Here is a 17113-nt window from a genome sequence, read left to right on the forward strand (position 1 = left end):
ATAGCTTCAAACATTTTCCCCACTACAGATGTTAAACTAACCGGCCTATAGTTACCTGCCTTTTGTCTGCCCCCCTTTTTTAAATAGAGGCGTTACATTAGCTGCTTTCCAATCCGCTCGTACCTCCCCAGAGTCCAGAGAATTTTGGTAGATTATAACGAATGCATCTGCTATAACTTCTGCCATCTCTTTTAATACCTTGCAATGCATTTCATCAGGACCAGGGGACTTGTCTACCTTGAGTCCCATTAGCCTGTCCAGCACTACCTCCCTAGTAACAGTGATTGTCTCAAGGTCCTCCCTTCCCACATTCCTGTGACCAGCAGTTTTTGGCATGGTTTATGTGTCTTCCACTGTGAAGACTGAAGCAAAATAATTGTTTAAGGTCTCAGCCATTTCAACATTTCCCAGTATTAAATCCCCCTTCTCATCTTCTAAGGGACCAACATTTACTTTAATCACTCTCTTCCGTTTTATATATCGGTAAAAGCTTTTACGATCTGTTTTTATGTTTTGCACAAGTTTACTTTCGTAATCTATCTTTCCTTTCTTTATTGCTTTCTTAGTCATTCTTTGCTGTCGTTTAAAATTTTCCCAATCTTCTATTTTCCCACTAACCTTGGCCACCTTATACGCATTGGTTTTTTATTTTATACACTCCTTTATTTCCTTGGTTATCCACGGCTGGTTATCCCTTCTCTTACCGCCCTTCTTTTTCACTGGAATATATTTTTGTTGAGTACTATCAAAGAGCTCCTTAAAAGTCCTCCACTGTTCCTCAATTGTGCCACCGTTTAGTCTGTGTTCCCAGTCTACTTTAGCTAACTCTGCCCTCATCCCACTGTAGTCCCCTTTGTTTCAGCATAGTACGCTCGTTTGAGACACTACTTCCTCACCCTCAATTTGTATTACAAATTCAACCATACTGTGATCACTCATTCCGAGAGGATCTTTTACTCGGAGATCGTTTATTATTCCTGTCTCATTACACAGGGCCCTAATCTAAGATAGCTTGCTCCCTTGTAGGTTCTGTTACATACTGTTCTAAGAAACAATCCCGTATGCATTCTATGAATTCCTCCTCCAGGCTACCCCGTGCGATTTGCTCCTCCTTGAGTGCCTCCCACTGTTCCGACACTGATTTACCCACAAGTAGCTGCTTCCAGTCCACTATGACCAAATTACTCCTCAACTTAGCAAAGTTAGCTCTTCCCCAATTTGGGACTTTTATTCCAGGTCTATCCTCGTTATTATCCATAACGAACCTGAATCTGACTGATGGTCACTGGCACCCAAGTGCTCTCTCACTGATACCCCTTCAACCTGCCCAGCTTCATTCCCCAAAACTAAATCCAAAATGCCCTCTCGTGTTGAGCTTGTTACACACTGACTAAAAAGGTTCTCTTGAATGCATTTTAAGAATTCCGCACCCTCCATAACCTTCACATTGTATTTGTCCCAATCAATATTTGGATCGTTAAAATCCCCTGCTATTACTGCCCTGTGGTTTTTGGACTTCACAGCAATTTGCCTACATATTTGACACCTTTCTATTTTCTACACCAGCCATTGGTTCCACAATAGGTACTACTTGGTGCTGTTAGCCATGTTGGACTGGATCTGAATATACCCGAAAAGAAAACCCATTTTTCCATCTAGTCCCCCGATACACAATTTGCGGGTGACCGAGACCCTCTCTCTCATGAGTGGTTGGGATTTGGAATGCACTGCCCGATAGGGTGGTGGATGCAGATTCAACTGCATTTAGAAGTAGGACAAGTGCAGAATATAAGCAGCCAAGCATTTTAAGGTCATGTTGTATCATATCGCTTTAAATGTCTGTGTTGTGATGTGCGTGTCGTGATTGCTGTCCTGGTTACACTCTGATTCTTGCCATGCACATTCAGCTTTGTAAACTGTTAGAGCGACCGCTCTCATTTCAACTTCAATAGAAGCACCGTAGGTGGGCACATTCTGCACTGTCTTGTCAGAAGGCAACTAATGCTTACAGACCGGCAGAGAAGAAACATTTCAAAGATAGAGAAGCGATTTTTGGGGTGAAGCAAGTCTGGGTCGCCTGTTCCGACAGCCAGCAAAGCCTGTGTCAGTGGACTGGATTTGGTGCGGTGGCGGTGGAATGTTATGCATCACATAATGGCATGCAAGTGAAGGGATGTCAGCCCTGGTGCGGCCGGCTGCCCGGGGATAGGAGAGCACCATTGGTCGATGTCAGTGGGTGCTGGGGCGAAATGGCGAAGTCAAGCCATTGCAGAAATGTATTTAATGGGTTTGATCTTGCGATTGAGACATCTCAACGTAGCAATTATAGAAAACTGCAAAACAAATTTACCCTTGGCAGGAACAGCCTGAAACTTACAGCCGAATTTTTTTGTTAAAGCGGCTGCTCTCTGGGCAGCAGTGTTGTCACTGGCAGGTCTCAGTAAAAACGTCTGGCTTTTCTCTCGTTTCCTTCAGTTTGCATTTTATACATTTGCACAGAGCCATTTGCTCTGAACCCGCGCTTATACAGCACAACACACTTACCTAGCCATGACCGAGAACATATTCATCACCTCCAATCCAGACATGCTGACTGCACTACATAAGAGCTGAAAGCCAATCAAATGAAATTCTGCACACCCTCGCAACCCACCCCACCCCCCAAACTTGCTGCTACTCCATTCACCAGCTCAGCTACACTTTATCCCACGCTCTCTGCAGCCGCTCGTGCTTTAGTCGCTGGGCACTGGGCCCATTCCAGCTCACTATTGTGCACGCCTGTGAATTTCAGGACCTTATTGATCGCTGCACGGCCGCACATCTGCACACTTTGGAGGAAACATTGGTTGCAACCTGTCCTTAAAGACTTCACGCCATCCAAATATTTATTATTATATACCTGGTTCATCAGTCCCCATCTCATTCCATTTGCTCAAAAGCTCCTTCTGTTCATCTGTTGACCTCTGTATGGAGAAAGAACATGGATTGAATAAACTATTGTTCAATGGCTTCAATCTTTGTGTTTCAGTATTTCAATAGTTACTGTTCCATAAACAGCATATTTTAAAGAGTAAAGAAATGAAGCTGTTCGGTACCTTTTTTGCTAGAGGGATACTCAGCTCTGTGCACATACTGTTTAAACTTTTCAGAACACGCTTTTCCCAGTTCACCTGCACAAAAGGAAATTAAGATTTCAGATGACATATTCATGAACATCACAGAGCTATACATGCATACAAAGACACTATATCCAGCTTTATGAATTCCTATAAATATTTATTTATTCAACACTTAAAATAAAACTGCATTGTTTACATCAGTATTGTTGCACATCTTTGAAATTCAAGCTTTATGATTTGTTTTCTCCTAATTGGGTACAGATAATAAATAAAATACCTATTATAGAATAAATATAAATGCAATTGTGGAATGTTACTTTATGCATCCTTAAGATTAAACTAAATTGCTTCAAGGCTTTCATTTGGGCAGTGAGAAGAGGTAATCTAATAAACTACTTGGACTGTACAGCTATTAAACAAACTACCTGCTTTGGTATTCTAAAAAACAATAAATCTATTTAGTATCCAGTACACATCAGTACTTGTCAAAAATACCATGTTATTTTATAAAGCATTGTTCATTAATAAAAACCAAGAGGCAATCACTTTCTCACCATGTTTTCCTGTCAATGTACCTACTTCTCAAAGCTGGCACTTAAATGCTATTTTTTTTAAAAACAGAGATTGCATACCACTTAAGCGCATAATTTTCATTGGATCCCAAAATTATACTTCTAAAGATTTGAATGCTTTCAAAGTGGTTTCAAAGTCAAGCTTCAGTTGCATAGAGCCTTGGTCAGACCCCATCTGGAGTACCGTGTTCATTTCTAGGCACTGCATCTCAGGAAGGATACATTGGCCTTGGAGAGGGTGCTGCATAGATTCACCAGAATTATACCAGGCTAAGAGTTAAATTATGAGGACAGGTTGCATAAACGTGGTTCGTATTCCATGGTGCATAAATGATTGAGGGTTGATCTAATCAAGATACTTAAAATGAAAAAAGGATCTAATAGAGTAGATAAAGAGAAACTATTTCCTCTGGTGGGGGAATCCAAAAAAAGGGGGCCTTGTTATACAATTAGAGACTGGCTTTCTTCACAGAGGGCACTAGACCTCTCACCCCAAAAGGCTATGGATGTTGGGTTAATTGAAGCTTTCAAGACTGAAATTAATAGATTTTTGTTTGGGCAAGAGTATCAGGATATGGAGCAACAGCAGGTCAATGGGGTTGAGCTACAGATCAGCCATGATCTAAATGATCAGCCATGATCTAATTGAATGACAAAGCAGCCTCAAAGGATTGAATGGACATGGGACGCTAACCGGATTCCAAACGGCCACGGCGATAGCCATATTCGGTGGGAATTTTGCGGCAGCGATACAGCGTTGCACCCCGATCTCCTTCACCCGGACCCGAACTTACATTCTGCCCCTTGCATCATCGCCGGGCGAAAACACCAACAGCTGCAGGAGGCATCCATCGGGAAGCATCATCGGTGGGTGATGCTTAAAGGCAAGGTGGCTAAGGTAAGTTAAAAAAAAATGTTCCAATCTCTCTTTTGAATTTTTTTTACCAGGTTTCCGGCCTCCGATCGATCAACCCGGCACTCTGCTGCAGTACGTCAAGTTGATCTGGCCGGATCGCGGCAGCCATCGGGGTCCAGGTAATTCTTCTTTTGCAGAGCCTGCAGCGATGGTCCTTCCCTTTAAGGGAGGGAAGGAGCCTCCAAAAGTGACAGCGCAGCACGGCCCAGTGTGCAACGCTGCACAGCTACCGCCCCAGCTGCTGCCTCTTGCGCTGTTCCAGGAAGGAAGTGGAGCGCTTGATTTAACGCTCCACTTCCTTCCTGGAGCGCAAACACCAAATTTTTTTAAAGTTTGAAAACATTAACGCCTGGGACTAATTTTTCAAACTTAAGAGCTCCAAATGGGGTGCTCCCCAATTTCTCCCCCATGATGCGTCCTGGAAAACTTCAAATCCAGGAAATGCTGACAACTTCTCGAGCTCCAGCTGAGTTTCTGAGCATTAGGGGCGGCTGGTGTCACTACAGTTCATACGGGAAGCCGAGAGTTTCGTGGATGACACATTTCAGGAAGTGGTCACCCCGCAGCTACAGAGTTCAGGAGGAGAGGGAATGGGTGATCACCAGGCAGACTAGGAGGAACGGGCAGGCACAGCAGGAATCGCCTAGGAGTGTGGCACTCAAACCGGTATTCAGTGTTGAATATCAGTGAGGGTGATGACTCCTCGGTGAAGTACAGTCAGAAGGAAATCCACAACATCGTGGGAGACTTGGTTGCACAGGGGGGCATAAGAAAGTGTAGAAATGCAGTTGTAATTGGGGATTCAATAGTCAAGACGATAGACAGTCGTTTCTCCAACCGCAGACATGAGTCCCGAATGGTGTGTTGCCTCCCTGGCAACAAGGTAAAGGATATCACTGAACCTGTGTTGGACATTCTGCGAGGGGAAGGGCAACAGCCAGAAGTCGTAGTCCATGTTGGAACCAATGACAGGTATAAAAAGATCATACAGGCAGAGTTTCAGGAGCCAGGAAAAAGATTAAAGAACTGGACCTGAAAGGCGGTAATCTCTGGATTACTCCCAGTGCCATGTGCTAGCGAGTACAGAAACAACAAGAATGCGTGGCTGGAGTAGTGGTGCAGGATGGAGCGCTTCAGATTCCTGGGGCATTCAGGCCAGTTCTAGGTCAGGACGGACTGGTATAAGCCAGCCAGGTTGCATCTGAATAGGGCTGGGACCATTGTCCTCACGGAGAGGTTAACTAGTGCTGTGGAGGACTGTTTAAACTAATTTGGCAGGGGGAGGGGCACCAGGACATGGCAGCAGAGAGGCGAGACATGGTGCATAGAAAACGAGGAGGGACAAACAGCAACAGACTAAATAATAATGTAGATGAGCAGAAATTAGATGGAGGAATAAAGCAAAAGCCAAATAGTATGGTGTTGGAATGCATGTACGTTAATGCAAGGAGTGTTACAAATAAGGTTGACAAGTTACAGGCGCAAGTTGCCACACGGGATTATGATATTTTGGTTATAACGGAGACCTGGCTTAAACATGGCCAGGAGTGGGACCTAAACATTCCTGGCTACATTGTATTCAGGAGGCCTAGGGAAGAAAAAAAAGACAGGAGGGGGGAGAGGTTGGGGGATGGCAGCATTGATCAAGAATAATATTACAGTTGTACAGAGGGACGCTATACTAGAGGGTTCCAAGACCAAATCTATTTGGTTAGAGTTAAGGAACAGAAAAGAGGTATTTGCTATAGACCCTCAAATAGTGAGAAGGAGATAGAGGAGCAAGTCTGTAGTTACATTTCAGAGAAATCTAAAAATAATAGAGCAGTAATAGGAGGAAACTTCAATTACCCCAATAAAGACGGGGGGGGGGGGCGACATAGTAAAGGGAAAGGAGGATGAAGAATTCCTAAAATTGGAATACTTCCTTAATCAGTATTTTTCTAGCCCAACAAGGAAGGAAGCAGTGCTGGATCTAGTTCTGGAGAATGAAGCAGGGCAAATGGAGTGTGTTGCAGTGGGAAAACATCTGGGTAATAGTGATCATAATATAATGAGGTTTAAAGCAGTTATAGAAAGGGACAAAGAAAAATCAAAAGCGAAAATACCCAGATGGAAGAGAGCCAATTTCAGTGATTTGAGAAGGGATCTAGCACAGGTGGACTGGAAACAAATATTGGCCAGGAAAAGAGTTAATGAGCAATGGCAGGCCTTCAAGGCGAAGATACTTTAGGTATAAACCAACCATATTTCCATGAGGAGGAAAGATGGGGCATCCAAAATTAGAGCTTCCTGGATGACAGAGAGGTTAAAATCAAACAGAAAATGGTTTATGACAAATGTAAGGTACAGAATATAGTAGAAAAGCAAGCAGAATACAGAGTGCAGGGGGAAATTGACAAGAAGGGCAAAGATGGAGTGTAAGAACATAAGAATTAGGAGCAGGAGTAGGCCATTCGGTCCCTCGAGCCTGCTCCACCATTCAATGAGATCATGGCTGATCTTCTACCTCAACTCCACTTTCCTGTATTATCCCCAAATCCCTTTATTCCCTTAATATCCAAAAATCTATCGATCTGTCTTGAATATACTCAACAACAGAGTATCCACAGCCCTCTGGGGTAGAGAATTCCAAAGATTCATCAACATCTGAGTGAAGAAATTTTTCTTCCTCTCGGTCCTAAATGGCTGACCTCTTATTCTGTGACTCCTCAGCGAGAGGAAACATCCTCCCTGCATCTACCCCGTCAAGACCTGTAAGAATTTTGTATGTTTCAATGAGATCACCTCTCATTCTTCTGAACTCTACAGAATATAGACCTAGTCTACTCAATCTCTCCTCAAAGGACAATCCCCCCATCCCAGGAATCAGTCTGGTGAACCTTTGTTGCACTCCCTCAATGGCAAGTATATCCTTCCTTAGGTAAAGAGACCAAAACTATACACAATATTCAGGTGCGATCTCACCAGGGCCCTATATGATTGCAGTAAGACGCCTTTCCTCTTATACAACAACAACTTGTATTTATATAGCGCCTTTAACATAGTAAAATGTCTTAAGGCGCTTCACAGGAGTCAGGGGGTTGTGAGGCCGAAGGAGATTACAGAGATAGGGACGGGCAAGGCCATGGAGAGATTTGTAAACAAGGCTGAGAATTTTTAAATCGAGGCGTTGCTCAATCGGGAGCCAATGTAGGTCAGCAAGCACAGGGGTGATGGGTACGCGGGACTTGGTGCGAGTTAGGACACGGGCTGCCGAATTTTGGATGACCTCAAGTTTGCGTAGTGTAGAATGTGGGAGGCCGGCCAGGAAATGGTTGGAGCAGTCAAGTCTAGAGGTAACAAAGGCATGGATGAGGGTTTCAACAGCAGATGGGCTGAGGCAGGGGCGGAAACGGGCAATGTTACGCAGGTGGAAATAGGCGGTCTTAGTTATGCAGTGGCTATGTGGCCGGAAGCTCATTTCAGGGTCAAATATGACACCTAAGTTTGAACAGTCTGGTTCAGCCTCAGACAGATGCTAGGTTGAGGGATGGAGTCGGTGGCTAGGGAACGCAGTTTATGGCGGGGACCAAAGACAATGACTTCAGTCTTCCCAATTTTTATTTGGAGAAAATATCTGCTCATCCAGTACTGGATGTCTGACAATTTAGAAAACATGGGAGGGGTCGAGAGAAATGGTGGCGAGGAAGAGCTCCGTGTTTTCGGAAGATGTCATCAAGGGGCTGAGAAATAGGAATAGGAATAGATGAGAAATAGGAGGGGACCAAGGATAGATCCTTCGGGGATACCAGAGGTAAGGATGCGGGAGTGGGAAGAGAAGCTATTGCAGGCGATTTTCTGGCTACAATTAGATAGATAAGAATGGAACCAGGCGAGTGCAGTCCCACCCAGCTGGACGGTGGTACAGGTGCAGTTTCGAAAATCCGGAGTTCCGGAATCCAGAATGTTCCGGAATCAGGACCGATCGGTGGCATGGTCGTCCAGAATCTGTAAAATGTTCCGAAATCCGGACCAGCCGACCCTGCCGCTGCCCAACCTCGGGACTCGCCGCTCATCTCGCCCGCAGCCGCTACCCTTATCTCGGGGCCTCCTCGCCGGCCCGCCCGAACACCTCCTCCTCGGCAGGGCCCGCTTGAACAGCTCCTCGGCGGCAGGGACTGCCTGAACACCTCCTCCTCGGCAGGGTCTCGCCTGAACACCTCCTCCTCGGAATGGCCCGCTTAAACAGCTCCTTGGCAGCAGGGACTGCCCGAACAACTTCTCCACAGCGGGGCTCCGCGCGAACACATTCTCCACGGCGGGGCTCTGCGCGAACACATTCTCCACGGCGAGGCCCCACCCAAACAGCTTCTCCTCAGCGGGGCCCGCCCGAACAGCTCCTCAGCAGGGACCCCCCCCACTTTTCTAAATGCCCTGTTACCACATCCCTAATAATAGACGTCAGGCTAACTGGTCCGTAGTTTCCCGTTTTCTCTCTCCTTCCTTTCTTAAATAGCGGGGGTTACATTAGCTAACTTCCAATCTGCGGGAACTGTCCTGGAATCTATGGAATTTTGGAAGATGACAACCAATGCATCCACTATCTCTTTAGCCAACTCTTTTAAAACCCTAGGATGTAGGCCATCAGGTTCAGGAGGTTTATTGGCTTTCAGTCCCATTAATTTCACCAGTACTATTCTTTCACTAATACTAATTTCTTTCAGTTCCTCATTCTCACTAGACCCTTGGTACTCCACTATTTTCGGGAGGCTTTTCGTGTCTTCTTCCGCGAAGACAGACACAAATTTGTTTAATTTCTCTGCCATTTCCTTATTCCTCTTTATACTTTCTCCTTTCTCTCTACTATCTTTATCATCCTATAGGGGACCCATATTTACTTTTGCTAATCTTTTCCTTTTTACATATTTATAGAAGCTTTTACCATCTGTTTTTATGGGCTAGACTTTCCACTTTTGTGCAAATCGGCCAAAAATGGGAGTTATTTCCAGCGTGGGCGATAAATTGGGTTTTGAGATCGCCGGATTATCACCCATTTTCAAAACCCCAACTTTCCATTTTTTGAAATGGGCGCCACCGCGAGCGATCTGAAATGGCCGTTAGCGTTACATTTTTTTGACCATCTGCCGCAAAGTGTCGCCAACCATAGCAATGGCATGGCAGTGCTCGTTACCTGCGTTTCAGGAGGTCAGGGGTCATCATTACATGCGCAGAAGAGGAGACAGAGAGAGGGACTGAAAACATGTGTGTGTATGGTGTGTGCTTGTTTAGCTGTTGTGGGAGGCAGGAGGGAGATTCACCAGCAGCAAAAAGCCTACTAAGCACCAAGAAGGTAGTTGGAACAGAGTTGTGGCCCAACAATTAATATATAACATGGCAGGGATGGAGGAGGCCCTGGAGCTGTTAGCCAGGAACACTTGTGGCAGAGGGCTCCCAGTGATCCGGAGCGCGGCGCTGTACCCCAAGGTGCCGCACCCCCATTGCCAACGACACACGAGAGCCAGGAGGAAGATCTTGCTTCTGGCTTGGAGCACGATCTCACCTCGGGACCATCCTTTCCTGCATCCATCCAAGCAGCGGTTCTGCTATCATCCCCCCAATGAAGCAGCGCTGAGGAGCTCCTCGGCCAGGCGGCTTAGAATCAGGAGGGGAAGGGGAAGGGGTAGAGGTGGGGAGGAGAAGCCGGGAGGGGGGACGGGGTGGGGGGGGGATGGGAAGAAGGAAGGTGAGGTGCATGGCCGCAGGTGTTGTCTGGGGCATATATTTAGTTTTCTGCTGCTATTTTAAAGAACATAAGAATTAGGAACAGGAGTAGGCCATCTAGCCCCTCGAGCCTGTCAGGGCAAGGGGGCTACCTTGTTGGTTTGCATTTGTGTTCTGCTTTGCTGGAAATGGGGACCATTGTAATGATGTAAATGTGATAAATTTTTTGTGGGGTGGGGTGTTTTTTTAGTTATACTTATGATTTAAGACAAATTGTCAGATTAAATGTTTTTTATTTAACATAACCTTGTTGCGCTTTGTCTCAGATAGCTGCACCGTTTCACACTGATGATTCCTTAACATGAAAGGGTATAATTACACTTAACTTGAATCAACTTAAACTTTAACTGTCACCAAATACCATCCACTTGGTGGTATTTACAAAGCGGTGTGGCAGCTTTGTAAATACTACCAATGTTCTTTCAAGCAAAGCGCTCATTTATGAGCTGCTGACGTAAGAGTCCTGCAGCTATGTAGCTACCACGGGCCCTTTCCTGTGGTCTAGAGGGGGGCGGGGGCATGGTTTCAGTGTCAGCCTGATTGTCCTCTCCTGATAGCCAAGTTGTGTAGCATGGAGCACACCACCACGAATTGAGCTACCTTCTCAGGGTAGTATTGGAGCTCACCTCCCGAGTGGTCCAGGCATCTAAAGCGCTGCTTAAGCACTCCAATAGTTTTCGACTATATTGCGAGTGGATCTGTGGCTCTCGCTGTATCGCTTCTCAGCTTCGGTGTGGGTGTCATCAGCCAGGTGGCGAAGCCATATCCTTTGTCACCAAGCATCCAGCATTAACCTTGTGGCTGACTGGTAAACATGTCAGACACAGCGTTCTCACGCAGGATGTGAGCATCATGGATGCTGCCCTGAAATTTAGTATTCACTGCCATAATAATTTGCTGGTGGTTGACAACAAGTTGCACATTCAGGGGGTGGAATCCCTTGCGGTTCCTAAAAACCTCTGCATCCTGAAAAGGTGCCCGCATCGCGGTGTGCGTACAGTCTATTGCTCCCTGCACCTTGGGAAGTTAGCAATTCGGTAGAATCCTAAAGTCCTCTCAGTCTGGTCATAGGGAAGCTGATAAAGTCCATGCTGCGTACGTAAAGGGCTTCAGTGACCTGTCTAATGCAACAATGTGTGGCATACTGCAGATGTAGCGCAAATGTCGCCAGCTGAGGCCTGAAAGGAACCCGATGCATAGAACGAAAGTGCCGCGGTGACCTTGACCTCGATGGACAGTGCGGGCCTGATGGTGCTGGCAGGCTGCAGATCTCCCCTGATGAGCTGGCAAATCTCACTGATAACCTCCTTGTGGAAGCGGAGTCTCCTAAGGCAGGTGGTGTCGGACAAGTTGAGGTAAGACAGCTTCTCCCTGTAAGTGCGGGGGGTGTAACGTCTGGTCCTCCTCATCAGTCTGACACGTCTTACAATGGGCACATAATGCTGTCGAATGTACCTTCTGCCATCTTGAGTCTGCAGCATGTGCGTGGTCATCAAGAGAGACTGAGAAATGACAGGCCCCATTCCAATAGCTATCAGTATTACACCGATTGTTCACAAACAATAAATGTCCCCACTAAGACACCTAAAGTAAATTCCAATCGTCCACAGTATGAAACGATGTTTATTCAGATGTTCACATCACCTTAAAAGACCTCCAGAGTGCATCCAAACTCCCTCGAGGTTGAAGCAGAGCAGCCTTTTAAATGATGCGACCTGCGATTTAGGAAATGGCATCCATACCGCTGTGATTAGTTCAGGTCAGTTCAACTTTTTCACAGCGGTTTTTTGGGCGAATGATATTGTCGGCGAGATGTGTGCGAGGTGCCGAAAGTAAGGCAGGGCGATTTTCTGGGAGTTAGTTTCGACAAAAAACAGTGGCCGGGTGGTATTATTAAATTTCGGCGTTCATTGCGTGCCGAAAGTAATGCCGGGCGATATTATGGGTGTTGGTTTCGCCCATTCTGATCTTTCCGCCCCAAAAAAAGAGGGTGGGCGGTATTATTTTTTATCGGCGTTACGTACATCCGAAAAGTAACGCTCGGCGATAAGTGACCGAGAAATGGGCGTTACTTTCCATTTTGTGGCTAAATGGGCGATATATGGGCGTTATACCTCATTTCAGTGTTAAAATTTCAGTGGGCGGTATGCATGCAAAAATAATGGAAAATCTAGCCCTATGTCTCTCGCTAGTTTACTCTCATATTCTATTTTCCTTTTCTTTTTCAATTTTTTGGTCCTCCTTTGCTGAATTCTAAAATATTCCCAATCCTCAGGCTTACTGGTCTTTTTGGCAACATTATAAGCCTCTTCCTTTGATTTGATGCTATCTTTAACTTCTCTTGTTAGCCACGGTTGGACCACTTTTCCTGTGGGGATTTTGTGCTTTAAAGGAATGTATGTTTGTTGTAAATTATGTATTAATTCTTTAAATGCTAGCCATTGCTTGTCTACCATCATACCTTTTAATATAGTTTCCCAATCTATCTTAGCCAATTCGCACCTCATACCTACATAGTTTCCTTTGTTTAGATTTAAGACCCTAGTTTGGATTTTAACTGAATCACTTTCAAATTTAATGTAAAATTCTATCATATTATGATCACTCTTCCCTAACCTTTACTATAAGGTTATTAATTAAACCTTTCGCATTGCACAATACTAGATCTAAAGTAGCATGTTCTCTAGTTGGTTCCTCAACATGCTGATCTAGAAAACCAACTTGTATACATTCCATGAATTCATCCTCCACACTAGTACTTCAAATTTGGTTTGTCCAGTCTAGATGTATATTAGAGTCCCCCATGATTATTGTATTACCTCTGTTACATGTACCTCTAATTTACTGATTTATACTGTGCCCTACATTACCTGGGGGCCTATAAACAAATCCCACCAATGTTTTCTGCCCCTTGCTGTTTCTTAGCTCCACCCAAACAGATTCTACTTATTGATTCTCCGAGCTAAGATCCTTGCTCGCTACTGTCTTTATCCCATCCTTTATCAGAGCTGCCCCTCCACCTTTTCCATTTTGCCTATCTCTTCTAAGATTTAAGTATCCTGGAATATCTAGTTCTCAACCATGGTTACTTTGCAACCACGTCTCCGTAATGGCTATTAGATCAACCCTATTCATTTCTATCTGCACTATTAATTCATCTATTTTGCTGCGAATGCTTCACACATTTAGATATAGTGCCTTTAGCTTTGACTTTTTTCTATTTTTTTCCCTGATGTCACCTTAGTCAGTAATGCCCTATTACCTTTGTTACTCACTCTGTCCCATCCTGACCCAATCTGCTTATTTTTACCCAAAACTCTGCTATAGAGCCTGGTCAATTCTCTTGTTGCTTTCAAATTTACTTATTCGATTCGCCACGACATTGGTTCCAGCCCAGTTCAAGTGGAGCCCATCCCAATGGAACAGCTCCCTCTTTCCCCAGTACTGGTGCCAGTGCCCCATGAAGCAAAACCCCTGCCTCCCACACCACTCTTTGAGCCACATATTTAACCTTCTAATCTGCTTATCCCTATACCAATTGGCACGTGGCTCAGGTAAAAATCCAGACATTATTACCTTCGAGGTTCTGCTTTTTAATTTGAACCCCAACTCCTCAAACTCCTTCAGCAGCACCTCATTCCTAGTTCTACCTATGTCGTTGATTCCTATGTGGGCCACGACAACTGGATGCTCCCTTTCCCACTCCAAGTTCTTCTCCAGCCGCGAGGAGATGTCTTTAACCCTGGCTCCGGGGCAGGCAACACAACCTTCGAAACTCCCGGTCGCGGCTGCAGAGAACAGTATATATCCCTCCAACTATACTGTCCCCTTTCACTCCCCCCACTTGAATGGCCTCCTGCACCATGATGCCATAGTCATCCATCCTGCAGGCTTTTCCCTCGTCCACACAGGCAGCAAAAACCTGTTGGATAAGGTCAAAGGCTGAGGCTCCTCCAGCACTGCACCTGTGGTCCCCTTACCTGCCTGAGTTGCAGTCACACCCTTCTGTCCCTGACCACTAACCAGACCTGCACCACTACCTAACCTAAGGAGTGTGACTGCTTCCTGGATCAAAGTGTCCAGGTAACTCTCCCCCTCCCTGATACCCCACAATGTCTGCACCTCAGACTCCAGCTCATCAACTCTGAGCTCAAGATACGGGCACTTACTGCAAATGCGGCTGTCCAGGATCACAATGCTCTCCTTAAACTCCCGCATGCTGCAGTTGCGGCACAACACCTGCACTGTCACCTCTATATGAGCCTGTTCTATTAAATACAAATGTAATGACATTTAATTCAAGTAACTTAGTTTACAGTTTAGTTCCTTGACCTTAATTGATCTGGATTAAGTAATGGGTAATTAAATTATCTATCTATAACACAAAGCACTACAAGTAGTGTGGGCAAAAAGCTATAACTCCTTCCTCCTCGTCTCCCCACTCTTTCCAAATTCCCAAATAAACCAATCTTTAAATCCACTCTGTGCCGACCTCTCTGTGCTCTGAAAAACTGTTGACTTTTATACTCTTTAAGAGCTACACCCAATTTACAAGTGTTGACTCAGCTCCCCATCCCCTGTGATTAACACTTATTCAAGACGAACACTTACAGCTGACTGAGAAAAGATTAGCGAGTAACATAAAAGAGAAGCCAAAAATCTTTTATCAACATATAAAAATTAAAAGGATAGTTAAAGGAATGGTGGAGCCAATTAGGGACAAAAAAGGAAATTTTCTTGTTGAGGCAGATCACATATCTGAGGTACTGAATGAGTAATTTGCATCTGTCTTCACAAAAGAAGAGGGTGCAGTTAATGTTGCGGTAGTAATGTGGGGCGGGGGTGGGGAGGAGTAGAGAAATTGCATAGGATAAAAATAGTTAGAAAGGTGGTACTAAATAGGTTGGCATAACTCAAAGTTAACAAGTTACCCGGTCCAAATGGGATGCATCCTAGGTTGCTGAGAAAAGCTAGGGTGGAGATAGAAGAAGCTTTGATCACAATCTTTCAATCTCCCTTGGATCTGGGAGTGGTGCCAGAGAATTGGAAGGGATTGCGAATGTTATACTGCAGTTCATAAAAGGGGAGAGGGATAAACCTGGTAACTACAGGCCAATCAGTATAATGTCAGTGCTGGGAAAACTACTACAGACCACTGTCGAGGACAAAATTAATTCTCACTGGAGAAGCATCTGTTTATAAGTGATAGCCAGCACGAATTTGTAAAAGGCAAATCATGTCTGACTAATACAAAAGCAAAATACTGTGGATGCTGGATACGTGAAATAAAATCAGTACATGCTGGAAATATTCCGCAAATCAGGCAGCAGCTGCGGAGAGAGAAACAGAGTTAAAATTTCAGGTCAATGACCTTTCATCAGAACTGGAAAAAGTTAGAGATGTAACATGTTTTAAGCAAGTACAGAGGCAGGAAAAAGAATCATAGAAATTTACAGCACAGCAGGCGGCCATTCAGCCCATCGTGTCTGTGCCAGTCGAAAAAAAGTTATCCAATCTACTCCCAGTTTCCTGCTCTTGGTCCGTAACCTTGCAGTTTACGTCACCTCAAGTGCAAATCCAAATACTTTTTAAAGATGATGAGGGTTTCTGTCTCTACCACCCTTTCAGCAGAATTCCAGACCCTCACCACCCTCTGGGTGAAAAAGGATTTCCTCAACTCCCCTCTAAACCTTCTACAAACTACTTTAAATCTATGCCCCGGTTACTGACCTCTCAGCTAAGGGAAATAGGTCCTTCCTATCCACTCTATCTAGGTCCCTCATAACTGTATAAACCTCAATGAATTCTCCCCTCAGCCTCCTCTGTTGCAAAGAAACAACCCCAGCATATCCAATCTTTCCTCATAGCTAAAATTCTCCAGACCTGGCAACATTCTCTTAAATCTCCTCTGTACCTTCTCTAGTGCAATCACATGTTTCCTGCAATGTGGTGACCATAACTGTACGCAGTACCCTAGCTTTGGTCCAACTAGTCTTTTATACAGTTCTAGCACAATTTCTCTGCTCATATATTTTATGCATCAGCTAATAAAAGAAAGTATCCCGTATGCATTGTTTACTACCTTATCTACCTGTCTTGCTACTTTCAGGGACCTGTGGACTCCAAGGTCCCTCTGTTCCTTTACATTTCTCAGTATCCTACCATTTATTGTTTATTCCCTTGCCTTGTTAGCCCTCCCCAAATGCATTACCTCACACTTCTCCGGACTGAATTCCATTTGCCACTTTTCTGCCGACCTGACCAGTCCATTCATATCTTCCTGCGGTCTACAGCTATCTTCCTCACTATCAATCACATGGCTAATTTTGTATCATCTGCAAACTTCTTAATCATGCCCCCTCCATTGATGTCTAATTCATTGATACTAGTACTGAGCCCTGTGGAACTCCACTGGAAACAGCCTTCCAGTCACAAAAACACCCGTCGACCATTATCCTTTGCTTCCTGCCACTGAGCCAATTTTGGATCCAACTTGCCACTTTCTCTTGGATCTCATGGGCTTATACTTTTTTGACCAACCTGCCATGTGGGACCTTGTCAAAAGCCTTGCTAAAATCCATGCAGACTACATCAAATTCCCTATGCTCATCAACCCTCCTCACTGAATATTTTGAGGACCAATCAAGTTAGCCAGACATGACCTTCCCTTAACAAATCCATGCTGACAGTCCTTGATTAATCATCATCATCATCATCAGCATAGGCAGTTCCTCGGAATCGAGGAA

The 17113-nt window shown here is 44.8% G+C and overlaps 1 protein-coding gene across 7 annotated transcripts in view; it reads right to left on the reverse strand.

Annotated features, from left to right (window-relative positions):
- Window positions 1-17113, reverse strand: part of tbc1d19 (TBC1 domain family, member 19) — a 317152-nt gene that overhangs the window by 234718 nt on the left and 65321 nt on the right. For all 7 annotated transcript variants that reach the window (XM_070870665.1, XM_070870657.1, XM_070870654.1 and 4 more), the window contains 2 exons: window positions 3096-3170; window positions 2900-2963 (listed from right to left, as the gene is read on the reverse strand). In XM_070870665.1, coding sequence (XP_070726766.1) covers window positions 2900-2963; window positions 3096-3170 — 139 coding nt within the window. The remainder of the gene's footprint in view (window positions 1-2899; window positions 2964-3095; window positions 3171-17113) is intronic.

This window comes from Pristiophorus japonicus, chromosome 2, assembly GCF_044704955.1.
Source record: "Pristiophorus japonicus isolate sPriJap1 chromosome 2, sPriJap1.hap1, whole genome shotgun sequence".
In the NCBI taxonomy this organism is placed as follows: Eukaryota; Metazoa; Chordata; class Chondrichthyes; family Pristiophoridae; genus Pristiophorus; species Pristiophorus japonicus.